Below are 25975 nucleotides of genomic sequence, written 5' to 3'. Positions count from 1 at the left end.
TTATCTTTTTATTTCCTCCTTTTATTCTTTAGTTGCTGTTTTTCTTCTTCGAAATCTTCTCATTTTACGAATACATTGACCTGTTCCATTGGCCTTTCTGAGGATCTTCGTTATTCTTTTTAATGACGTTGTTTTGGTTTTGGTTACCACATCCGCTCCGTTCATCGGGAATTCATCTGTCTGCTTTCCAGGTCGACACCTCTGTTTCAGGAGTTTGGTGTTAAGCATCTGCTCATTCCTGGTTGTCCGTGTATTTTTGCAAATGAAGGTTCAGACTGCTTGGTATTGGTTCCAGTGACCTTTTTAAAGGCACAGTTTGATTCTGTAGGCAGGTCCCCTCTGTAGGGCCCTGGCTGGGGAGCAGGCAGTCTGCACAGGGGCACACACGTCAGGGCAGGCAAGCCAACGAGGCCCTTCTGTTGACGAGGAGGAAAGAAAGGAATCACCTGAGACACTGGCTGCTCTAGGAGATTCACCGCTAAGATACACCCTCCGTTTTATTTTTCCCTGATGGTAAGTTAAAGACAAGGGATAAAAAAAATAGTGGGTTGATCGCCCAGCTACTAAAACTCATCAGAAGTATCAGGTTGCTTCCTTGGCTGCCGCCATGGGACATAAACTACGTAAGGATGTGGTGGGGACATGCGGCCTCTTTTACCCGGGTCACCAGCGCCCTCGCTCTGGTGGGAGGAGACGGGATGGTCCTTCCCGGAGCTGGGAGGGGGGTTCCCGTCTCTCTCCTTCTGTGCTTACACCTCAGCCCCTCCCCCCTCCACAGGGTCTTGTTAGGATGCTCATCACGGATTCTGCTTCTCTGCTGTCGCCCCCTCCCCCCGCTCGTGAGAGCACCCCGCAGGACAGACGTCTACGTGCCCCTCTGTTTAATGCGCACCGTTCGGCGTTTAAGCCTCATCTGGTCACGAGCTTCTGCCGCCGTCACGTCGCGGCTGTTGTGCTAACTGTGCGCGTTTGGACGAGCTGCAGGAGGCTTGCTGTGGGTTTGGCTTTCCCCCCAGTTCTGGAACTCTCTCCTGCCTAGGCTGTGCACGCCGTGGGCGTCGTCCAGGGTCTGTGTGCCGAGTTATTCAGGGTCTGGGTCAGGAGACAGAATACACCTGCCCTGTGAACTGGGAAATGCAACAATTGTTAACTGGTAACAGACAGTAACTATGAAGCGGGGAGGGGAGCCCGCAGGATGCGGAGCAGGGAGTGCAGTCAGCTGCCGCCGCCCCCAAGCCCAAGGCTCAGACCAAGGGCCCGAGGAACAGGCTGCGGGCAGGAGCTGCCCAGCGGTGGGACCGGAGCTTGAGAGAGAGTCGCTTCTGGGCCTCCTGCACAGGCCAGCAGCTGTGAGCCCAGAGCCCAGAAGCAGGGAGAGAGGCCCTCTCTTCCTGTGCTGTCTCCAGCTGGTCAGAGAGAGATGTCTGCAGGTCCTGTCCCAGGGTCACAAAGCCACAAAGAAGGGCGGGCTTGGAGCAGAGGGGCAATAAAGAGATAACTAGCTCACCCGTACTAACAGGGTCTTATTTGGGGATTTAAGCTGTCCTGTTTCCTCGAGTAGTTTCGGGGAAGCTATTGGAGGAGGAGCTGGGGCACCAGCGGATCCACGGTTGTGTGAGCTCATTTGGTGCCTCTGTCCAAGGACACTGTGTCCCCTCCCTGATAAGCACACGTAGCAGTGATGTCTTCATGTCCTCCAGCTTCACACAGCTCCTGTGGCCTTCAGCGCAGGAGGGAGTGGGTCTCTGGTGATACAGCATTTGAGGAATATGTGAGAATCTCAGACTTGAGTATGAGCCAGAGTGAGAGGGAAATGCCCGTCAGAAGCGCGGTGACCTTGCAGAGCGTCCCGAATGAATGTGGCTACAGTTTCCTCTGAGCTCGCAAGATTGTCTTCATTGCACAGTCTAATATTATAAAAGGAAGTTCGGGGTTGATCTAATCATTAGACAAGAAAAATCTCAAGTCCTGAAGCTAGCAGTGGAGATGTGAGTTTCAGTCCAGCAGCAGAGACGGAGGAGCTGTGGTTTGACAAATGAGCTGTAGACGGGCACATGGAGCAACGAGCTGCAGGACAAAGTCAGGCTTTTCAAGAAGGATCTTCCCACGCTGCTAAGACAGAGAAGAAAGAAGTACTGTTAGCGAAGCTGCTGTAACCCATTTCCATCCAGACAAAATCGTTAATGGTACTTTGGTCTATGTAGATATTTAACAATATGCTTTATGTCTAAGCTTGGAGAAGAGCTCTGCCGTTGTGACCAACTGGAAAAATGGAAACACTGAACAAAATGTCTGTAACCTGTATTGTACTTTGGTTGTGTTATTAATGCCGTGTCTCCTCTGGCTTGGTGTTTGAAGCCCCGCCCTGGTTTGGGCTGTGAAGTCGGTCTCTCCATTGTTGTCTGTCGGGGATGCCGGTGCTCAGACGCCCTCCATGCTGGTCAGGCAGCCTCATTCCCTCTGACCATCCGCCCCTGTAGGCACAGACCGTGCAGACTGCAGTCCGACTGATGGTCAGTGTCTGTATTTTTAGGAACAGAAGGTAAGCTCTGAGTATGGAAGACATGAGAAGGCAGAGATGGACGTGTGACAGATACAAGGGACACAGAACAGAGCTGCCATATTGCACCAGCCAAGTCGTGGTTGTGACGCTCCTGTAAAAATTGAGAGGAATGAACCTGTAGAAAATTATCCTGGCAAGTAATGTTGAAATACTCTTAAACTACACTGTACAAAACATCGTCCGCATCTATGTGTTTGCATAGGTGTTGACAGGAGGGAGAAACCACTGGCTGCCTGCGAGAAGCATGCTCCCCGTGCAGAGTCCAGGGGCTCCCTGCCCCGTCTGCTTCCTCCTCTGCTCCAGGCAGATGAAACGAGTGCCTCTTTCCAGACACGTGTCAGGAGGAGACTGTGCACACTTGATGAACAAGCACAAGACCTGGACGGACGGTCCTCGGGGGTGGGAGCTCTCTCTGTGCACAGTTAGAAGGTATTTTGTGCAGTGCTGACACGGTTGCGCGTGTGCAGACAACTCACCCGGCTTGTGCCAGGCGTCCCGTGGGGCAGTGTTCATACGTGGTTTCGTGACAGCCCCAGAAGACCCTTTCAGGGTAAGAATTATTTATTTTTCAAATGAGGAAAACCCAGGCCCAGCATAGGCACCAAGCGGAAAGCCAGGATTCCAACTCCAGGTCTGTGCTCCTACGGCCGCATGATGCAACGTGTTCCTTGTGATGAAACCAAGGCGCCGGAAGGTATCTCAAGGAAATCCCTGGCTTCTCACCCACGCCAGGCAGAGGGTGGCCACGCTTGGCCAGGCCGCTGTCTGCCGTTGGGCTGGCCGGGCAGCACGCCAATTCTCTCGCCTTTCTTCATCTTGGCCATCGGTGCCTCTCTACGTTTTTAGCTGATGTCTAAATTGTCGATTAAACTGTTTCTTCTCGTTTTGTCCTCTTTAGGTTTGGAAAATAACCGTTCAGCATCTTCCTAAAATGCTTCACATGCCCGGGAACTGTGCGTCTTGTGTCGCTGCAGGGGCAGAGGGCCCAAGGGCAGCTGGGAGCGGCCGGAGACTCGCAGCTCTGCCCTCCCGCTTCGCTTTCCCGAGTTGCGTGCAGCCCACGGAGCACCTCACCCACACCTGATCCTTTTGCTCAGGATGGCTTGCCCTGTCTTTTAATAAATGACGTTGGGTTGGACTTCAGTACCTATGGTCATAATGGAAGGGGTTGTCCCAGTTATTATGGGATTGCTTCATTAACAGACAGCTCAGTGCCTGTCCTGTAAGTGACTTCGTGCGCCGAGAACCTCCTGACGCTCTTTTATAATTTAAGTATCAAGAACCACCTCGTATTTTTTCCCCAAGGAGAACTCATTCTACTGAAAGTCTCTACACGTGCGGTGAATTGTTAATTATTGAACAAAATTCAAGATATGGTTTCTGCTCTCCCAAAACCTGTGGTCTAAAAAAGTCTCTCTGTCTCTCATGTTGAGCACTTTGAGAAACGATTGTTTATAAACTGGAACGGGCTGGTGTGTGCGTGAGCGTCAGGCTCTCACGGAGACCCACGTTCTGACCCCAGGTCCCTGCGTTTGCACAGGTCATGGGCTCCAGTGAGTCTGTTCCGCGTGGAGCGCCACGCTGGACTTGGGCTTTTCCGGTGTGTTCTGTTCTGGGTGACCTTTCTGAAAGGGCCCTTGACAAACTGGACCATGTCTGCAGGAGATGGATCAGGGGAGGATTTAGGCAAAGGCATTTTGGCCAAAGGCTGGGAACTCTTTCCAGGCAGGGCCGTCCAGCGGTGGAACCAGGTGCCTCGTGCCCTGTGCGTCCTGACGCCTCAGAGCAACTCTAGAAGGATTAATGTAAAAGGTGAAAGGTCAGCTTTCAGGAACTCCCAAGGATGTTTGACCTCTTATTTTCCTTGTGGTGACTTTCGTACCAGGGTGTCGCTTGCACAGTGAGGTGTGCAGCCCTTCGTGTGCAGCTTGGTGAGCTGACGTGTGTGCACTTGCTCCCCACCCCGGTGGAGATGGACCCCAGGCTCCCTTGTGCCCCTGCCAGCCACTTACAGCCCCCAAATAGCTGCTGTTTTGATCTTTAGGACTATAAAGTGGTTTTGCCAGATACTCAGTTTGGTACAGAGACAGCCATATGGTGTGTGCGCTGACATTTATCAGTAACCAGTATTGCTGCATGAAGCATGAAGCAGTGGTCTCTCTTTTCCATCACTGGGTCATATTCCATCGTGTCAACAAACCATATATCGTTTATCCATCCAGTTTGACATTTCAGCTCTTGTCAGGGTTTGCCTATAAGTGAAGCTGCTGTGAACGTTCTCAAACGTGTGTTTCGCTGTACGTAAGCAGACACTTCTGTTCAGCGTACCCCGGGACTGGGACTGCGCAGCCGTAGGGCAGGTCTGGCCGCCGCTTTCCCCAGGAGACCTGCAGACCTGCACCCACGTCAGCCTGGACGCGACCTGCATGCGGTTCCCCACGTTCTTGCCAGTGTCAGTGTTGCCAGTCCTCTCCTCTTTAGCATCCTGGAGGGCGTCTGGTTGAGCCTGTGTTCCCTGACATCATGCTGTGCAGCTTTTCTTGCTGTTCATTGGCCACTTAGATAATGCTGTTTTGAAAGTGCCTGTTCAGCTGTTTCTGCCCACTTCTGTTTAACTGGACTGTCTACCTTTTCCTTATGATTTGTAGATCTTTAAATATGTGTTGGCTTCATGACCTTTGTTGGACTTTCGTATTGCACATACTTTCTAGTTTGTGACTTGCCATTTTCCTGTCTTAACAGTGTCTTCTGATGTACAGAAGTTTCTGATTTTCAGGTGGTCCATTTATCAGACATTCTTTTGTGGTTAAGTCCTTTCTGCGTCACGTGGTTCAGTTCTCTGGAACCAACAACTGTTCCTAGTTAACTGCCCCTTCAGAGAGAGTCTGTGCGTTTACCTGCAGTATGTACATGCGTATGTATAGATTTATATCTATATTTATATCCCCCCATGCAGTGGTGGTGTGTGCGTTGTTCAGCACCCAGGTTTTTTATGCTAACAGTTTACCTTGGCGGTCTGCTCACTTCAGTGCAGGGAGAGCGGCTTCGTCCACCCGCCGCAAGGGTCACCGGGTTTGCTGCAGATTTAGGGTATGGTTAATTGTCTGCTATTAGAAGCATTATTGTGACAAATGTTGTTCTATATGCATAGCTTTGCACCTGCGAAACACTTTTTTTTTCCTTTGGCCGTGCCACGTGGCTTCCAGGATCTTAGTTCCCCCACCAGGGGTTGAACCTGGGCCCTCGGCAGTGAGAGTGCAGAGTTCTAACCACTGGACTGCCAAGGAATCCCCTGAAATACTGTTTAGAAGTGGGGTTTTTGAAAGCATGGTGTGGACATTTAAATTTTGGTAGGTAGCTCCATCGTGATTCCACAGAGGTGGTCCCAGTTTGCTCGCATGGTCCCACGGGGGGTGCCTGTTTGCTCTGCTCCCTGACATGGTGCTTTCAGACGCTCTTGAGTTCTGCCCAGCTGATACACGAAAAATGGGATCTCAGTGTAGGTGTGATTTGCGTATCTCTAGTTATGTGTTTAAACGTCATTTAGGTTTCTGTCTTTGTGAACAGCCTGTCCTTTTGCCCATTTTTCTATTCCGTTGCAGTTTGGCATGTTTTAAAGAAATTAACCCTTTGTGATACGAGCTATCAAAGTTTTTCCCCTGTTTATCTTTGAAGAAGTCTTGACTTTACAGTGCTTCTTTCTGTGCAGAGGTTTTTAGTTTTGTGTTCAGTCTCTCAAGCCTCCTGTGATGGCTTTTAGCTGCTGGAGTGAAATGAAAACAGCCTCTCCCATGTGGAGTACAAAACAGATTTATCTCACTGCAGTACTTTGATGGGTAGATATTTTTGTGTTTAGATATTTTATTCATCTTGAAATGATTATGCCAGATAAGGGTACAGCCTAGCTTTTTCCAGATGGATACCTAATAATATTTATTGCATAATCTGTTCTCCTCTCGCTGATTGATCTGAAGTGTCACTGTCGCCAGGCGCCCCACTGTTTTATGGGTTTGGGTGTGTTTCTTCGCCTCCTGCTCTATTCCATTGATTTGTCTGTGTGGACACATGCACCAGTACCAAATGTTTTAATTACTATAGTTTTTCAACAGTTTGACTATCTGCTAAGGCTCATCCTCTCTTAATTTTCTTTTTCAGAATTTTCCTGACCATTCTTGCATTTTAAAAAATACATCAACTGTAGAATCAGCCTCTCAGGTCCCTTAAAGAATCCTCTTGGTACTTTTATTAGGGCCGCATGGAGTCTGTGGATTAATGGAAGGAAGCTTGACGTCTCCGCGGGTGTTTCTCTCCAAGAAGGTGGCGCCGTCCACTTCCGCCCCTTGTTCAGTCTCCTGACAGTGTTTTTAAAATTTTCGCCGTAAGGCTTTCTTTTATCGTAAGTTTATTCCAAGATATTTCAGTTTTTTCATTGCTGTTACAAATGTGGTGGTTTCTTCCTCTCTATCCTGAAAAGCCTGGTGATATCCGTATAATAATTTTCCCCCATCACCTAACTGAATTTCATCTTTTTTATAATAGTTTTCTAGTTGATGTTCTTGGATTTTCAAAGTAAAGTATCATACCTGCAAGTAATGACACCTTGCTTCCTCTTTTCCAGTTTTTTTGCCTCCCGTTTCTTCCTGTTTTGGTGCTGGCATTTAGAGTTAGTGATGGAATGTGCGGTTGGGGGCAGCCACCCCGTCTTGTTAGATGTTAGGGAATCATGCCTCTCTTCCTATTTTATTAAGAATTGAATTTTATCAGATGCCTTCTCAGAGTCTCAGGTTCTGGGAATAACCGTAGGATATTTTTCTGCAGGTTAATGTTAGATCTCCTAATGGTGTGTTGAATTATCCTCTCTCTCTTGAATAAGTTTACTTGGCTATGATGTGTCACTCTTTCTGTTTTTGCCAGGTTATGTTTGCTGATACTTTACTTGGGATGTTTCCATTGACATCCATAAGGAGGAATCTTTCTCTTGGGGAATGTGTGTGTATATGTGGATTTGTTTGGAGTTTGGGGGTTCTTTTCCATAAAGCAAATTTAAGGGATTCCCTCCCCCCCACCCCGCCCCGCCATCTGTGTCACCTTGGATTAATTTAAATATCTTTGGAGATGTCTGTGCCTTCATGGTTTGTGGAGACACCTGTTTCTGATGGTTTTTGTGGGAATTGATTATGTATTTCAGGACACACGGAGAATACAAAATTCTTTTTGTTACCTGAACATAGGCTAGTAATTGACTTGGAAAACTTTTTTAGTTTAGTAAAATTTATTCCAGGGCTTCCCTGGTGGCGCAGTGGTTGAGAGTCCGCCTGCCGATGCAGGGGACACGGGTTCGTGTCCCGGTCCAGGAAGATCCCACATGCCGCGGAGCAGCTGGGCCCGTGAGCTATGGCCGCTGAGCCTGCGCGTCCGGAGCCCCTGCTCCGCAACGTGAGAGGCCACAACAGTGAGAGGCCCGCGTACTGCAAAAAAAAAAGAAAATTATTCCAATTCAGGAAGTTAAATATATATAGTTGTCCATTCAGGTCTGTGTATATGTGTGTATCATACATGAGCATTTATATACGCATATCCCCACATGTGTTTATGTGTGTCCGTATGTATACCCATGCATGTGTGTATGTATGTGTGTCCATTCTTGTGTGCATTATACATGTATGTGTTTTCGTGTATCCATAAATGTGTGTACATATGTGCATATACATACAAATACATGTGTAACTCATGTGCTTTGTGCCCCGATATACAGCCCCTGCCCTGGGTGTTGGGCGGTGCCAGGCAGCATTGTGTCGTGAGCAACCTCGTGTCACACACGTGCCGTGGTCGGTGCCCGTAGTCCCACTGGGACGGCCCCAGAGCAGAGCTCAGGCCGCGCTCACTGCAGGTGGAGGGCTGGCCGGCGGGTAGTGGGGTGGGCGGCTCGGGTACGGCTGTGCCGCCTCCCGTCCGACCGCAGACGGGGTGGGGAGCCCAGGGCGGGTGAGAACCAGTCTCAGTGCCACCAGCACCTTGTCCGGGGGCCGCGTGATGTGACTGTTGGGGGAGCTAGCGGAGGTCAAGGGCACCTTAGCGGGTTCTCAGAGGACACGCCCCCCCCCTTAGGCCGACCCGTCAGGGAGGTGTGCACCCAGCCCTGGGCGGGGGCTGGGGGTGGGACTGGGGTGCCCTGGCCCATCCTGGGGGAGGGGTGACGTGGCTTTGAGAGGACTTCTGTGGGGTCAGACACCCAGGGGTCGTGGGGTCAGGGGTGGGTTGCAGCAGAATCTATGATTTCTGACCGGTTAACCATGTAGGGGCCCCAGTGTGGGTGGTCCCTGCGGTGACACGGGGCCTGCAGGGCACTGCATGGCCTCCCCAGCACCTGCTCTGTCACAGGGAGCTCTACTGTGATGCTCTGAGGGACATCATAGGAACGGAACCCAGCGAGACCTGCGTGTGTGTTCCCTACTAATTGTACTTTCAGCGTGAGGTCACACTGTAGCTCACCTTCCTGTCCTGATGAGGTGCTCGTTCTGCTCTGTGATTCTCTGTGAGCTTCTGTTAGGACAAAGGGCGGGTTTTTTTTTTTTTTTTTTAATTTATTTATTTATGACTGTGTTGGGTCTTCGTTTCTTTGCGAGGGCTTTCTCTAGTTGTGGCAAGCGGAGGCCACTCTTCATCGCGATGCGCGGGCCTCTCACTATCGCGGCCTCTCTTGTTGCGGAGCACAGGCTCCAGACGCGCAGGCTCAGTAATTGTGGCTCACGGGCCCAGTCGCTCCGCGGCATGTGGGATCTTCCCAGACCAGGGCACGAACCTGTATCCCCTGCGTTGGCAGGCAGACTCTCAACCACTGCGCCACCAGGGAAGCCCAGAAGGGCGGGTTTTTATCCCTTCAAATAACAATTCTCATTTCAGGAGCCTTAGCACTTCCTGAGCACACGGAGAGAAAATCTAATGGTTAAATAGTGGACGTTTCCCTCCCCGCCCACTTGTGTGTATTATATTTTAATTGTGAAAATAACATGTCTACTGATGAAAACTTGAGACGTTAATGACTAAGACAAGTTAATGATTGAGGTGAAAGTGGAAGTCCTTGTCTGCATCCCACACTCTGTTCAGTCCCTGAGAGACACAGAGCACAGCCTTCCAGACCTGTTTCTGCTGTGTGTTAACAGAGGGTGTGTTCTATGAAAGGGAATCATACTGTGTAGAAATGGAAACCTTTCTTCCTGACTGAACTGTAGTCTTGACTTTATTCTGTGATGGTCCATACAGAATTTCTGTGTTCCTTTTAAGGGATGCGTAATTTTTTTTTCTTTTTTCTTTTTTTATTATTTTTTTTTTTTTTGCGGTACGCGGGCCTCTCACTGTTGTGGCCTCTCCCGTTGCGGAGCACAGGCTCCGGACGCGCAGGCCCAGCGGCCATGGCTCACGGGCCCAGCTGTTCTGCGGCATGCGGGATCTTCCCGGACTGGGGCACGAACCCGTGTCCCCTGCAGCGGCAGGCGAACTCTCTACCACTGCACCACCAGGGAAGCCCCTCTTTTTTATTTTTTTATTTATTTATTTTTTTTTTTGCGGTACGCGGGCCTCTCACTGCTGCGGCCTCTCCCGTTGCGGAGCACAGGCTCTGGACGCGCAGGCTCAGCGGCCATGGCTCACGGGCCCAGCCGCTCCGCGGCATGTGGCATCTTCCCGGACCGGGACACTAACCCGTGTCCCCTGCATCGGCAGGCGGACTCTCAACCACTGCGCCACCAGGGAAGCCCAGGGATGCGTAATTTTTAATTAGGGATACGCCATTACTCATTTTGCCAGTTCTTTGCTAGTTTGTCCTTGGTGTGTAGCTCTGTGCAGTTGTTTTGGGCTATCTGTAGGAGGAAGTAGAAGCGGAGTTGCTGTGGCAAAGGTACATGTATACACTTCAGATTGCAAAGTGTTTTCACATTATCCCAGCAGGTGTGTGGCTGTCTTCCCATGGCCACGCCACTCACTCTTGGCATCATCATAACCTCTTTGATGGGTGAAAAGTGACACCTCACTGTTTTAATCTATTTTATTGCTAGAGGGCTTGAGTACCTTTTTGGGTTTTTTGTTTGTTTGGTTTTGGTTTTTTAAATATTTATTTAGGTTGCGCTGGGTCTTAGTTGTGGCATTACAGACTCTTAGTTGCAGTATGCGGACTCTTAATTGTGGCCTGTGTGCTCTTACTTGCGGCATGCATGCGGGATCTAGTTCCCTGACCAGGAATCAAACCCGGGGCCCTCTGCATTGGGAGCATGGAGTCTTACCCACTGGACCACCAGGGAAGTCCCTTGAGTACCTTTTTGTATGCCTAAGGCCATTTGTATTGCTTCATAAGAGCAGCATGAGACGTAAGTTATAATTTTTTCAGCATGATTCTAGTTTGTAACTTTGTTCAGTGTCTTTCTATTCAGAAATGTTTCATTTCTACTTAACCGGATCTATCAATCTTTCCTTTGTGCTCCGCTTAGGAGACTGTACTCAGCCCGAGATTATGGAAACATTCTCCTCTGCCTTTAGTCCACTGGAATTGATCTTTGTGAGCAGAGTGGAGGGCCGGCTCCCCACCTGGTTTGTTGCCTAGTTCATGCTCTTCTCCCTGTGGGAAAGGCTGCCAGACGCTAAGTTATCCACGGGATCTCATGCAAACATGAACTATGAGACTCACCGTTTTAGTAAATATCAGAATTGTTGGATAAAATGTTTACTGAGGCTAAGAATGGTTCCTACCACCTTAAAGTTACAAAGAAATGTGACTCCACACGCTCTGAGAAAGTAGAATGGAGGCGCTTTTAGCTTTACTGATGCCTCAGTTCCTGCGCACAGAGCCTCAGGTTCATCTGTTCGCTTTGTGACAGTTTGTGCGCCTCGTCAGAAAGGAAAGCGAAGCAAGAAGTTAAATATAATGAAGTTCTGCGTGTGGGAAGGGACTCTATGCCACAGTGTTCGTAAATCTTTGTTGTCTAAAGTCGTGTAACCCTCCTCGTGTTTCTTCTCGTCTGTCTCACCGCAGCCTAAATGCTATGGCCAGGTGTTACTGACCCAGGTGTGGAAGCGCCTGAATCTGATAGAATGTGACTACTTCGGCTTGGAGTTTCAAAACGTCCAGTCCTGCTGGGTATGTGCTCCTCATCTGCTTTTGGAGATAGGCGGTAGGTGGGCTGCAGGTGCTTGTGATGATGCATCCGGGCCAGAGACCTTTGAGGACCTCCTGGAATGATAACAAGCAGGGCACATTGTTGTTATCAAAGCTGTGCTATTAAAGTATTTTATTTACAGCTGTAGGGAATATATTTGCCTTCTACCTAAGCCTGAATTGGCATCCCCCCTAATTTTTTTCAATCTACTAGCGCATGTGCCAAGGAAATCCTTTCTTCATAAGTTATAAAAGCAGCTAGAGTATATCGTGTGTGATGATCATTTCAAGAGTGGATTTTGAGCAAACTGCTTTACTAAACTGGTTATGCCTCATTTTACTTAATAGGTGAACCATAAAAGTGTGGAGCTTTAATATTTACAGGTGGAACTGTTTTTTAAAGAAACCAAATGAACCCATTAGTTCAAAAAGCATGTCAGCACTGTAGAGCCCCTTTCTACCCCTGTCACACAGTAACCCTCTCATCAGCTCGCTGTTTACAAAGGCAGCAGGTGGCCGATACTTGTTTGGTCTTGACAGATAGCAGCCCCAGCACGCACACACAGAGCTCTGGGTGCCGGTCCTGTGCACGGCGACAGCAGCCTCTGTAACGTGGGGTGGTTGGCAGCATCCTGTTCCACGCCTCCCAAAGCGTGCCCTGCTGTACTCTGTTATATCAGGATTCGACGTGTGTCCAAGAGCAGCAGGGCCAAAATACTTCTGCCTTAAATATCTCCCTTAATTATAAACATTTGTGTTTTGTAACATTCTTGCTAAATAGAGAAATAATTTAATGGATTTGATATCTTTTCTTAAATCCTCTTTAGATCTGGCTTGAACCTATGAAACCCATCGTTAGACAAGTACGAAGTAAGTCCTTTTCTTAACTCTTTAAAGCTCTGCTCACTTAAGATGCTTTGTCCTTGACTGTCCAAATTCAAGGCACGTTCAGACGATCATGGTCGTCACCACTCTGGGCAGCAGCATGGTGACGCCAGCAGCAGGAGAACTTGGAGGTCACTTTGCCGTTTAGCTTTAAACTGTAAGACGTGGAGGGTGGGGCGTCGTTTAACTCAGTTCTCAGTTACTTGCCTCAAATTTGGAAGAAATAGGATATGCTGCTCGATATTGCCTTCATTTTTGGCCAACAATAAGTGTGCAGTTTCTAAGTTATGAAAAGACATATGGGGTGAAATCTCTAGTCCTGAATTCACCTGTAAGTTTTCTAGGACTAAATTGAGAAGAGGTTGTATGGAAGGGACTTTTGTTCACTGATAAGCAAAGGCCATTTCGGTTGCCATAGCAGTTTAGCAAAACGGTTCCTCTTTTCTTGTGGTGGAAATCATGTGGCTGTGTTATTATAAAATTTCAATAAAGCTAAAATACTCAGATAAGCTAATATCCTACACTTTTTCTTTACAGTAATCAGGTTGTTCTAGTTCAGTATAGTGAATGATAACATTTTTCTTTCACTAAAGTATATAAGGATTTCAAAAATAATGGCCTTTTTATTAATTTTTTTTTTTTTTTTTTTTTTTTTTTTTTGCGGTACGCGGGCCTCTCACTGTTGTGGCCTCTCCCGTTGTGGAGCACAGGCTCCGGACGCACAGGCTCAGCGGCCATGGCTCACAGGGGCAGCCGCTCCACGGCATGTGGGATCTTCCTGGACCAGGGCACAAACCCGCGTCCCCTGCATCAGCAGGCGGACTCTCAACCACTGCGCCACCAGGGAAGCCCTTATTATTAATTTTTTTTTGGCCTTGCCGCATGGCTTACAAGATTTCATTTCCCCAACCAGGGATCATACCCAGACCCTGGCAGTGAAAGCCCGGAGTCCTAACTACTAGGCCACCACGGAACTCCCAGGCTTTTAAAATTATTACTATGACTAATAGTATAAACACCTTTATTTTTTTAATCACTTTTTTACTTCTAAAATATAAAGAAGAATACATTTTAAGATTTTAATGTGCAGTTTCCTGCTTGTTTTTAGGGTTCTTTTAGTAATCTCTACTTAAAGCAAAAGTTTTCAATTTTTTCTTTGCTATATGTGACTGGTACTTAGGACTAACAATTTCACGCAGAGGAAATTTCTTAACATCCTCTTACTTGGAAAGATTTGCTTTAACAGTCCATTTGAAAGCACTAGCTCAGTCACACCAGAATATGCAGAAAGATAGCAAATACAGAGTGTGACCTTATTTGTGGACTTTAAAATTTTTCTTTTTATAGGGCCAAAGAATACAGTGCTTCGCCTAGCAGTGAAATTTTTCCCACCTGATCCGGGTCAGTTGCAAGAAGAATATACACGGTAAAGAGCTTGACTGACCCAGAGCTGCCGTGGGCAGGGTCCTCCTTCACCTGTGTCCCCGACAGCACCTGTGCTTTACCTAAGCACCTGGTCAGGGTTGTTTATTCAAAGAACGAGCCTAGTGTCTGTGTCAAAGCTGTAACCAAGGTGTCATAGTTTTGCATTTTCACTCTTGCACAGACACAAATGCAAACAGGGTTTGGAAGAATGGTTATGGCACAAATTTGAGAATTAAAAATGGTGTTTGAGGGCACTGCTAAACAGATATTCTCCATAGATCTGTGCCTGTGCATGAAGTCGGTAGGAATTTCGCCCATTCCTTTACTTTTTTAACCAACAAAATACACTTACTTGGGAGTGTCCTCATGAATATATGGAGCAGAAATGCTTTAGGTGATTTCTTTTCTGCTACGCTTTTCAATTCACGATTGATTCTTTGAAAGAAAATGTTTGCAGTTGTTTCATCTGGGCAATAAGATTATGGAAGTGGTTTTTTTCCTTGTGTTTTATGTACTGATTTTATCATGAGGAATAAAGCAAAAACCTAAAAATCAACTCAAAACCCGGAGTCAGAAGTTAGATAAGAGAGAGCTATGATGATGATGCAGTGGTAACAGAGTAGCTTCCTGACCAAATGTGGATCCATACCTGGGTCCTCAGAGTCTTAGAACCTCTGCTTAGAAGGTCTTTGCCAACCGCTTCTGAATCACAAAGCCATAGACTCAGCTGCGAGGACACGTAGAGACCGCAAGGCTCTAGTCTCATCTTTACGGGTTAGGAGCTGAACCCCAGGACGGCAGAAAGCGCCTTACGAGTGAGCACAGAGCTTGTCTTAATAGTGTATTAAACACCTCACATTTACCAGGAAGTCCCTTTTGAGAGAATCACTTTTTATTCCTAGACATTGGTGAGTAACAGGAAGTGTTAACCTAATTCCGTGTCCTGGGTCCAAGCCGGGTTTATGCAAAAGGTCATCTTTTTATTTATAAAAAAACTGCATGTTTGTGGTAAAAGAAGAAAAACTTTAAAGTTATGTAGAGTAAAAAGTCAGCGTTCCTCTTCACTCCCTGCCCACCCAGCCTTCCCAGAAGTGTTAACGCTTGGACATGAGTCTTCCAGATGAATTCACAGCGGTATGCCAGTAGACGTGGGGCTTTAAAGTCATTATTTTACAAAACAGTATCAAACTCTACACAGAGAACTGCAGTTTGAGTTTCTTTTTCCCCCACATATCCATGGCATGCCATGGATGTCTTTCCGTATTAGTATGTATGGCTGTAACCTAATTTATTTAGCCAGTCTCATGTTAGTGCAAATTTAGATTGTTTCTAGCTTTTCTCTGCTGTAATGCTGCAAATAAGCATGCTTGTCCACATATCTTTGTGAACTCTGGAAGTGTTTCTGTAGAAAAGTTCATAGTGGTGGGATTGCTTAAGGCCAAGGGTGTGTACATTCCAAGTTTAAGAGAGCACAGTAAGCGCTGACGGCTCACGCTGGAGTGGACCCCCAACAAGGGCGGGGCGTCTGCCCTGCGCCCCATGGTATTTCCAGCTCCCAGAACAGCACCTGGAGCATATATGTGCTTGGGGATTATTTGCTCATGGGATAAATGAATATATAAATAGTTTCGGTCACCCTCTCTGTTACATTCTCACCAGTTAATTCAAGACTACCTGTTTCTCAGATTCTAGCCAAGACCGAACATTATCCATCTGCCTTACAGCTCCATAGCCACACTTGAAGCTTCGCCCTCATTGGCTGTTTGTGCTGCTTCACACAAACCGCGAGTGCAGTTTTGTGCGTGTTCACAGAAGTGGCACGAATTTGTGAGCTTCCCCCTTGAAGGTGTGGCTCCAGGTGATCTGGCGCCCTGGGCTATGGTGTGCCCGGCGTGTGGACCGCCCGCCGTGTGGACGCGCTAAGCTCCTGTGACTGCCCTTGCTCGCCTTCTGCTCTGGTGTGACCTGGGGCTGTGTGTCCTCCTGAGACAGACGTGGGAAGTGTGTTCAGAAGCTTTGGAGCTGATCTCTGTGCTTGGAACTCCCTCCTAGATACTTGTTTGCCCTGCAACTTAAGAGAGACCTTCTGGAGGAGCGTCTGACCTGCACGGACACCACGGCTGCCCTCCTGGCGTCCCACCTCCTGCAGGGTGAGTGTCCTGCTGGCCCTGCGCTCACACGGGATGGCTGCGCCTGTGGCTGACTCACCTGCCCCAGGCTGGGCACCAGCAAAGGACGGGCGGTTCAGTTTGCAGGTTTTTCTGAAGGGCTGAGGGTTAACTTCCCACCTGGGAGGGGAGACAGGCCACGCGTCCTCCCCGTGGTCTCACGTGGCCCTCAGACCTCCAGTGGGGGGGCCAGGCAGCACCCCGACTCTGGGGAGAGCGTCACAGCCCCTGTGACAAGTCAGGTGTCAGTCCCCGAAGGACAAAGGAAGCCCTTCAGTATCTCAGAGCGGGAGGTGGTTTGAGCGCCATGGTGACTTCAGGCATGACCTGGGAGAAGCATAAGAGAGGAGGGTCTGGAGAGCAGGTGCGCGCTTCGCCCGGGCTCTCCAGCGGCCCCCCTGCCCCCCACCGCAGGACAGACAGAAGGGAATCCCCGCCTGGCTTCTGGACTAGAGGCTGGACCGCATCTTCCTGGCATAGAACGAATACTTCTGAAATTTGAACTCAGGAAGTATGATATAGAGAGGTTCCAGGATTTTAGGAACTTCTAAGTTAATGGGTTAGTGTGCAGTTTACTTGGTCCTTCCCCTGACTCACCTTCTCCAAATAGCAGATTTTACCAGAGGTTTGCCGTCCTGCACAGTGGGACCCGTTCACACCCATAAGCACAGGTGTCGAAGTGGCTTAGTTATCTGTGATTTGTCCTGAGGTCCTCTCAGGCAGCAGGTGGCTTTGCAGTGCGGACGGCCTTCGGTAGTGCCTCTTGCTGAGGGCTCTGTGCGAGCTGAGTTATCTTAGAATAACTCGTCCGCCTGGAAGTTCCACCTTGGAAGTGTGCTGCTCAGATTGAAGGGCGGTAAAGAGCCACGACAGGCAGATGCCGTGTAGGATTCTGACCGGGTCCTTTGCCTTAAAGTTAGGCGGCTGCTGAAACGTGAACGGGTCTGAGGCTCGGATGGAGCAGCAGCTGGTGGCCTTGTCCTTACCTGGGTGGTGCTGCTGGGGTTATGCATGAGAATGTCCCGTTTTGTAGAAAACACACCCCAAGCTGTGATCCTGTGCATGCGGCTTTTCTGTGATTTGAGACTGTCTCAGGACAAAGTATGTTGCTTAAAATTATTGGGCTTTAACTACTATTTTGAAAATATGTGTGGCCTTAAAATACATGAAATTAGAAAGAAACACTCACTGTTCCTCAAGAATTTGAGAGGGCCTGATGGAAGAAACAATTTAAAATACATTATCTTGAAACAAAATAAAGGACCTTATCCTGGTCACAGTAGTCTTGAGACAACTTACAGAGAAAACGTTTAAAACATAGCAAACAGGGTATAAAGCTCAGAGTTTCCCTCCCTGGAGCCGCTCACCAGCGTCTTTCCTCTTCAAGACTCAGAAAGAATTCTCTTCGCCTGCCTTTATGTTTGCCTCGAACGGCATAAAATACGTGGAAAAGTAAAATACAACGTTTTGTTTATTTAAGGGATGTGTTTTTGGCTACAGATTTAGGGTAATTTTCTTCTGCTTTTAATTTACGCACTTGCACGCACAGACGCTTGTATTTTTCTTCATGTAAACATGAGAAAGACCGCCTGTTACTTTCTCGTCTTAGCGGAAATAGGAGATTACGAAGAGGCGCTGGTCCGGGAGCACCTGCGGGCCCACGAGTACCTGCCGGGCCAGGAGCGGGCCCTGGAGCGGATCCTGGAGCTCCATCGGGGGCACGCGTGAGTCGGCGCCGCCGGACGTCGGGGCAGTCGGCTGGCCGGGCGGGACTCCGTCCACAGGCCGCTTCGGGACAGGCTGGGAGGGTGCCCGGGCCCCGGGCAGTGCTGGCGTCCCTCCGTAAGTGGGGGGCAGTGGACGGGGTCCCGCACTGGCCGCGCCCAGTCCTCAGGTGTCGGGTGGGGGCGGGATGGTTCCTGCTGCAGCCCTGCTGCCTGGCTTCCCTAAGGCTTGACGCTGGGACGAGGTGAGGGCGACCCGGGGGAAGAGGGGAAGAGAGATGGGGAGGCCGTGAGAAGGGCTGGCGGCCCCGGGCCCGGGGGTTGTGAGCTTGAGTTCACCAGAGGGAGAGCTCGATGGGGAGGGGTCCTGGAGGACTGGGCCCCCCTCGTGGGGGAGCCTGCTGAGAGGTGAGCGCGCTGACGTCACGTGCAGGGCGGGCGTTGGGCAACGCAGACCCAGGCTCCAACCCTCGAGGATGCCCTTCCCTGTGGGGCCGTGCGCTTTTCCATGCCTTCACCGCTCAGAGCCACCAGCGGACCTTTGTGTGCCTGGCTCGGGGTGGCACTGTCTGTACAGATGTGTCACTTGTGGCATGTGGGCTGCAGTGCCAGGCAGAGCCCACTCTGCGGGGAGGATGGGGTGCAGGAGGACCGTGAGGGTGCCGGCAGAGGCAGCAGCCTGGGGGTGGGGGGCACGGCCCCCAAGGTTCTAGGAGCCAGTAATAGCCCCAGCTGCTGGCGGGAGGCTGCACGTGACCCCGCGGTGCCACGCGTGCCCTGGGCTCTGGGCCCCCCTTCATCACGGAGCCAAGGCCTGACCTCCGTCTTGGGTGTGGTGGTTTGGGGCACCGCTGGGCGTCCGAGCTGTGCACACGGGGCCACCCTTTCCCAGACGCGGCCTCAGCGCGCACCTGGCCCTTAGGGCTCTGGCCCCGCTTCCACGCCGAGGGGCGTGGCCTCTTTCGAGGCTGCCTTGGTTCTCGCTGGTGGCGGGGGAATGCGCCGCACCCCGTGTCACACCCAAACCCCGAGGACCAGACGAGCAGAGGGCCCTCTCCCCATGCCAGCCTGAGTGAGTCCCCGGTCTGCCCCAAAGGGGACGGTCACCTGTGTGGGATTTGCTCCTAGCGTTGGGGGCAGGGTCCCCTTCCTTCCAGGACACACAGGGCCGGAGCCGGGCGCCCGTGGAGGGTGGGGTGGCCGCGGTGTGAAGCGTCCCACCTGGGCAGCGGCGACGGGGCAGGGGTGGAGCCAAAGCGCACTGTGCAGGGTGAGGCAGGCGGGGCGGGGCCAGGGGTGAGGCAGGCGGGGGAAGGGGTGAGGCGGGGCGGGGCCAGGACGCCCCCTGGAGGATGGGGGTGGGGAGAGGCCCCACAGGCCGTGAGAAGGAGGCCCCCAGGACAGGGCCACGAGCAGCCAGAAGAAGGAAGACAGCCTGGGGCCGTGGACCCCAGGGAAGAGTGCTTCAGGATGGGGACCAGAGCCCCGTGGGAGAGGCTCACTGCCAGGCCCGGTGGGTGGGGGTTCATGACGTGACCCCCCCCATGCATGGGGAGGCCGGTGGGACGGTGACCAGTCTGTGCTCAGTCACACTGAGAACCCGCCTTGAGGGGAGTAAAGCACCAGACCTGAGAGGTGGCTCCGCGCCTGCACGTCGTGTGTTCGTATGCACATGTGCATGTGTTTGTAAGTGTTGCAGATATCTCTAAAGTTTGTATGGAAACACAAAAGACCCCAAATAGCCAAAATAATCTTGAGAAAGAAGAACAAAGCTGGAGGAATCACTCCCTGATTTCAAACAACTACACAGCTACAGCCATCAGAACAGGAAGGAAGTGGCATAAAAACAGACACACAGATCAGTGGAACAGGACCGAGAGCCCAGAAATGAGCCCACACACTTGTGGGTGAGTGAAAAGAGACAAGACTAGACAATGGGGAGAAGACAACCTCTTGAATAAACAGCATTGGGAAACTGGACAGCCACACACGAAAGAATCAAACTGGACCCCTTTTTCACACCATATACAAAAAATAAACTCAAAATGGATTAAAAACTTACATGTAAGGGGACTTCCCTTGTGGCACAGTGGGTAAGACTCCACGCTCCCAATGCAGGGGGCCCAGGTTCCATCCCTGGTCAGGGAACTAGATCCCACACCACTAAGAGTTCACGAGCCGCAACTAAGGGGCCTGGCTGCCGCAACTAAGACCCGGTGCAACCAAATAACTAATATAATAAATAAATGTTTTTAAAAGATGACTTACATGTAACGCCTGAAACCATAAAACTCCTAGAAGAAAACAGGCAGTATATTTTTTGACGTGGGTCTTAGCAATACAGTTGACCGTTGAACAACATATGCGTGAACTGGGTGAGTCCCCTTATACACGGACCGTTTTCCGTAGTAGATGCTACATACTGCGTGGTCTCAGGCGGGTTGAATTCTCAGATGTGGAACCTCGGATACAGAGGGCTGGCTGTAACTTACGTGCAGAGGCTCGGTGCCCCTGACCCCCGAGTTGTTCAGGGTCAACTATGTTTTTGTTTGGATCTGTCTCCTTAGGCAAGGGAAACAAAAGCAAAAATAAACAAATGGGACCTAATAAAACCAAAAACTTCTGCACAGCAAAGGAAGCCATCAACAAGACAAATGGCCACCTACTGAATAGAAGATATTTGCAAATTATATGTCTGCAAACATATACAAAGAACTCATACAGCTCAACATGAAAAAGGCAAACAACTTGATTAAAAGCTGGGCAGAGGACCTGAAGAGACATGTTTCTAAAGAAGACAGACAGATGGCCAACAGACACATGGAAATACACTCACCCTCACTAACCATCAGGGGAGTGCACATCCAAACCACCATGGGACACCACCGCACACCTGTCAGAATGGCTGTCATCAGAAAGACAAGCAATGCGTCAGCAGACGAATGGGCAAAGAAGACGTGTATGTATTGTGCAGTGGAACACTACTCAGCCGTGAAAAAGGCAGAAACTTTGCCACTTGGCAGCAGCCTCTATGGACCTGGAGGGCATTGTGCTAGGTGAAATAAGACAGAGAATGAGAAATACTGTACGATTTCACTTATGTGTGGAATCTAAAAACACAGCAAACTAGTAAATACAACAAAAAAGAAACAAACTCAGATGTAGAGAACAAACTACTGGTTACTCATGGGGAGAGGGAAGCGGGGAGGGGTGAGATAGGGGTAGGGGATTAAGAGGTACAGACTACTAAGTATAAAATAGATAAGCTACAAGGATGTACTATACACATAGGGAATATAGCCAATATTTTATAATAACTATAAATGGAGTTTAACCCTTAAAAATTGTGAATCATTATATTGCACACCTATAGCTTATATAACATTGTACATCAGCTGTACTTCGATAGAAAAAAAAGACAAGGGAGGACTTCCCTAGTGGTCCAGAGGTCCGTGCTCCCAATGCAGGGGGCCCAGGTTCAATCCCTGGTCGGGGAACTAGATCCACATGCCACAACTAAGAGCCCACATGCCGCAGCAAAGATCCTGCGTTGCCACAATGAAGACCCAGAGCAGCCAAAATAAATAAATAATAAATAAATATTTTTTTAAAAAAGACAAGAAATAAGTGTTGGCAAGGATGTGGAGAGAAGGGAACCCTTGTGCACTGTTGGTGGGAATGAAAATTGCTGCAGCCACTATGGAAAATAGTATGGAGCTTCCCCCCAAAATTAAAAATAGACTCAATACTCTCTAATGGCCTGTATGGGAAAAGAATCGAAAAAAAGAGTAGATATATTAGATTCACTTTGCTGTACACCTGAAACTGACACAACATTGTAAATCAGCTCTACTCCAATTTTTAAAAAAAATTAAAATAAATAAATAAATAATTAAAAATAGAGCTACCATATGATCCAGCAATTCCACTCCTGGGTATTTACCCAAAGAAAAGAGAAACACTAACTCAAAAAGATATATGCACCCCAGTGTTCATAGCAGCATAATTTACAATAGCCTAGATACAGAAGCAGTGCCCATCAATAGATGAATGGGCAAATAAGATGTGGTGGATATACAATGGAATCATCATCTAGTTGAAGATGATTTATTCAAATGCAAGTTAATAGATGTCTATATCAGCTTCAGAGAACAGACATTTTAGTCAAAGAATGGAAATCACAAGAATGGCATAACGCAAACAGTTGTGTTATTCCTTAAAGATCCAAAAACTCAGGCATTCAGAAGTAAGAAGAAAAAAAGAGTTGTTAATGGAACATCCCACATGGAGTGTTTGGGACTTACCTGAGCGTCACGCCTTGGAGCTGCTCGGCGCCATGCGGGCCGCGTGCGAGGCGTCAATAAAACCAATTGTTGCGGTGATTATATTTTTCTTCATTTTGATAATTTCTTTCTTTTTTTGCGGTACACGGGCCTCTCACTCTTGTGGCCTCTCCCGTCGTGGAGCACAGGCTCCGGACGTGCAGGCTCAACGGCCATGGTTCATGGGCCCAGCCGCTCCACGGCATGTGGGATCCTCCCGGACCGGGGCACGAACCCGTGTCCGCTGCATCGGCAGGCGGACTCTCAACCATTGCGCCACCAGGGAAGCCCCAATATGTAATATTCTTAATGTTTATGAGAATATTTAGCTGTAACTGAGTAAGTAGTCACTTTTTTAGCAAAATATTTTTATATAAATTTTAGTTTTTTATTTTTATTTTTTTTGCGGTACACGGGCCTCTCACTGTTGTGGCCTCTCCTGTTGCGGAGCACAGGCTCCGGACGCACAGGCTCAGCGACCATGGCTCACGGGCCTAGCCGCTCTGTGGCATGTGGGATCTTCCCGGACCAGGGCACGAACCCGTGTCCCCTGCATCGGCAGGCGGACTCTCAACCACTGCGCCACCAGGGAAGCCCGATAATTTCATTTTTATAAAAGTGTATTCTAATGGTTAGAATTGTACTTTTTGAAAATAGTTTTTTAAAGTTTTGAAATGGGTTTAATGAGATACTAGAGTTATCTGTGGTATTTCCTTTATTTACTATTTGTCTCTGCACGTAATGTTTGCACATTACTTTGTATTAAGATAAAATTATAAGGCTGAACATACAGTGAGTGCAAAGAAAACATTTGACCCACTAGGAAATGGATTACAGAATAGAAGCAAGCGGACGTTTCCGTGGCCCGTGTGCGGTGTTCTGTTTGATGTGTACGTAAACATACAGTGGGTGACCGACCCTCTGAAGAACAGAGCCTCCTTTGTTGGTTTGTTTCTGTGGTCTGTTTTCCTGGTCGCTTCTGTCCTGTGTTTCGGCTCTTTCAGGAGTGCTGTGATCATGCTGTCTTTTATTACAGGGGCCAGACGCCTGCCGAGTCGGATTTCCAGGTGCTGGAAATTGCCCGGAAGCTGGAAATGTACGGCATCAGGTTCCACACGGCCTCTGACAGGGAGGGGGCCAAGATCAACCTGGCCGTTTCCCACATGGGCGTCCTCGTCTTCCAGGTAGGAGGGCGGCTGTGCTGTGGCTTCTTGGGGTTGTTTTACGTTTGCTGGGAAGTCTTTGTTGCTGAATCCGTCTTAGACTTGGAGGAAGAGCTTTGCGGACCCTCCGATCCAACCTCTCACCCGTTAGAGAAGTTGTCTTCTTGTCTTGGACTCACTGTCACGGGGCCCATGGCCCGCAGGGCGCACAGTCATGTCCCACTGTCCTTCTAACGTTGACAGAAGGTCGCCCCCGTGGAACCTCAAGCCCGGCTCTGGCTGCCCTGTAGGGCGGCGTCCACCCCCGCGGGGAGGCTGCTGCCCTGTGGGGTCTCCGCCACGGGTCCCAGTCACCGTTCAAAGCACAAGACAGAACAACCTGGGGACCCTCCGAGGGCAGTGCTAGGGTTCCCGGGGATGTGTGCGGTAGCGGCGTTCGGATGGGTGAGCGTTACATAAAGGGCCACTGAGTCGTGTTTGTGGTGAATGTCCTTGTGCCGGGCCGTGGGGTGTGACGCGCCTGGAAACAGCTGCCAGGGCGCCGGCCTGCAGCTCCGGAGCCCGCGCCTCGCCAGGTGCTCCCGCCTCCCCTCCAGGAGCTGCCTGCTCCCGGCCCGTGGAGCCGGGCACCTCTGGTGGAACGTGGTGCCCAGGGTTGGCGGTGGCGCTCTTGGCGCCCAGCTGGCTTTGCAGCTCTTCCCTCTGTGGCCCGTCTTCGCTGCCGGCGCCTGAAACGGCTGGTCTGATCCAGGCCTCCCTGATCAAGGACACTTTGTTTCTTCTGCTTTTCCTTTCTCTTTCTCAACTTAGCCAGCAAATTTCAATTTCCCGTAGGAAAAGAATTTAGTTTTGCGTTTAGAATGTCCGTTCTGTTACATTCCACCTGAAATCCAGGCCCTTTGAGTGGTGTCCAGGGCCTCCCACACCCGCTCCCTTTGATGGCGGTTCCTACCTGGCACAGAGGGGAAATCACGTCCCTCAGGATCAAGTTGTTGTCATTTCTCCAGAAAAGGACAAATAATTTATGACCAGAAGAAACTGCAAAAGCATGAGGTTAGAGACTTGAAATGAAAGGCGGCAGATTGAATTCATTTCCACTCCCTCAAAATCCCCACCGGCATGACCGTTAAGGAATTTTTTTTTAACCTTACATCAGTAAGAACAAAGAATGGAAAAGGAAACCACAGAAAACAAGGACTATCGCCAGAGTGTGGGGAGTAGGGAAGCAGGCCCTGACGGCCCAGCGAGGAGCCTGGGATCCCCAGGGGGGCGGGGAGGCCGGATGGGGCGGGGCCGGCAGCTACAGCACGACCCGCCGCCGCTCCAGGACGAGGTGCCTCACGAGCGGGTTCTGACATCGGGGGCCCTGCTGCAGCCCTGGGAGCTGCCAACCAGCACTTCAGAGCCTCCTCTTGTAAAGACTTCCATCTGGAAACACTTTCAATTCAAACGTCCCAAAAAGCTGTGAGAATGAGGATAGCACACAGAGACCCCATGCACCTGTCCCCCAGGTTCAGCTGTCACCATTTGCACCTCCCGCTGACATGTGTTCTCATCCCTGCCGCACAGACACACGCCCAGACGCACACAGTTTTTTCTGAAGCCTTGGGGAGTAAGCTGCACACGTCGGGGCCTTTACCCCGAGAACTTCAGTGTGTGTTTCCCAAGAGCAGAGTATATGCTCTGTCGTGACCACAGTCAGTCACCACTGAGGCCGCAGGCTCTTAACACCTGGCACACGGGTCCGTCCTCAGTCCTGTCAGCTGGCCAGTGGTCTCCCTGCAGGACAGGATCCCATCTAGAACCAGGCCGTCACGCTGCAGTCGCCTTTAATCTGGAACATTCTTTTTTCTTTTATGAAGACGGTGTTGAAGAACACAGCCCCTTTGTAATAGAAAGTTCCTCGTCTGTGTTTGTCAGCTGTTTTCCTGTGATTAGATTCAGGTGACGTGTTCCCAGCTGGACCACTGCCCAGGTGACATGTGTCCCCCTCGGGGGTCACACCTGAGATGCCACCTGGCCTCCCTGGCGATGCGAACCTTGATCGCTGTGTTTTCTGGTTCCTCTACTGCATAGTTACTGGTTTTCCTCTTTTAACTAATAAGTGGTCCATGGAGAGGCGCTTTAAGACACAGATGTTCTGTCCCTTGTCAGATGTCCCTTAGACTAGCGTCCCCTCGTGATGCTCCCTGGCCAGTGTTTACCAGGATGGTCACTAACTCAGGCACACCCAGAGCCTTGCTGTTAAATAGAGACAGTGACCAAGGGTCGCCAGAAATTTGAGGAGAGCCTTTCTTCAAGGGAAGATGGTATTTGAGGGACAGGTCGCAAATTTGTGCGAAGAAGAGACTCAGAAGAAACAGAAACTGTGCTGAGGGTGGAAGAAATGGAAAGCGCGCTTCCTCAGAGAGGTTGCTGCTTTTCATCTATCAGACGGGCAAAGCGGAGAATCGCTTTGCCCACGTCGCGTTCACGGGGAGCAGGAACACAGCCTTAGCATGAGTGTAAACGTTTCTCTTGTGATGTTTCATTCTGGCCTTGTTTGTAATAGTAAAATACTGGTGATTAATTATTAGG

General features: G+C 49.7%; 1 protein-coding gene across 7 annotated transcripts in view; it reads left to right on the top strand.

Moving 5' to 3' along the window:
• FARP2 (FERM, ARH/RhoGEF and pleckstrin domain protein 2) overlaps positions 1-25975 on the top strand; it is a 92485-nt gene that overhangs the window by 27617 nt on the left and 38893 nt on the right. For 6 of the 7 annotated variants that reach the window (XR_009564491.1, XM_060301554.1, XM_060301553.1 and 3 more), the window contains 6 exons: positions 11589-11693; positions 12539-12581; positions 13944-14022; positions 16074-16171; positions 17799-17913; positions 23272-23419. Coding sequence is in view for 6 of the 7 variants with exons in the window: in XM_060301554.1 (XP_060157537.1) it covers positions 11589-11693; positions 12539-12581; positions 13944-14022; positions 16074-16171; positions 17799-17913; positions 23272-23419 (588 nt within the window). In the remaining variant the exon portion in view is untranslated. Of the gene's footprint in view, positions 1-11588; positions 11694-12538; positions 12582-13943; positions 14023-16073; positions 16172-17798; positions 17914-19285; positions 19821-23271; positions 23420-25975 lie in introns of those variants that run through there. The other variant, XM_060301556.1, reaches the window with a different exon arrangement.

Source organism: Globicephala melas, chromosome 7 (assembly GCF_963455315.2).
Source record: "Globicephala melas chromosome 7, mGloMel1.2, whole genome shotgun sequence".
NCBI classification, from domain to species: domain Eukaryota; kingdom Metazoa; phylum Chordata; class Mammalia; order Artiodactyla; family Delphinidae; genus Globicephala; species Globicephala melas.
This window is presented reverse-complemented; position numbering and strand designations above follow the sequence as displayed.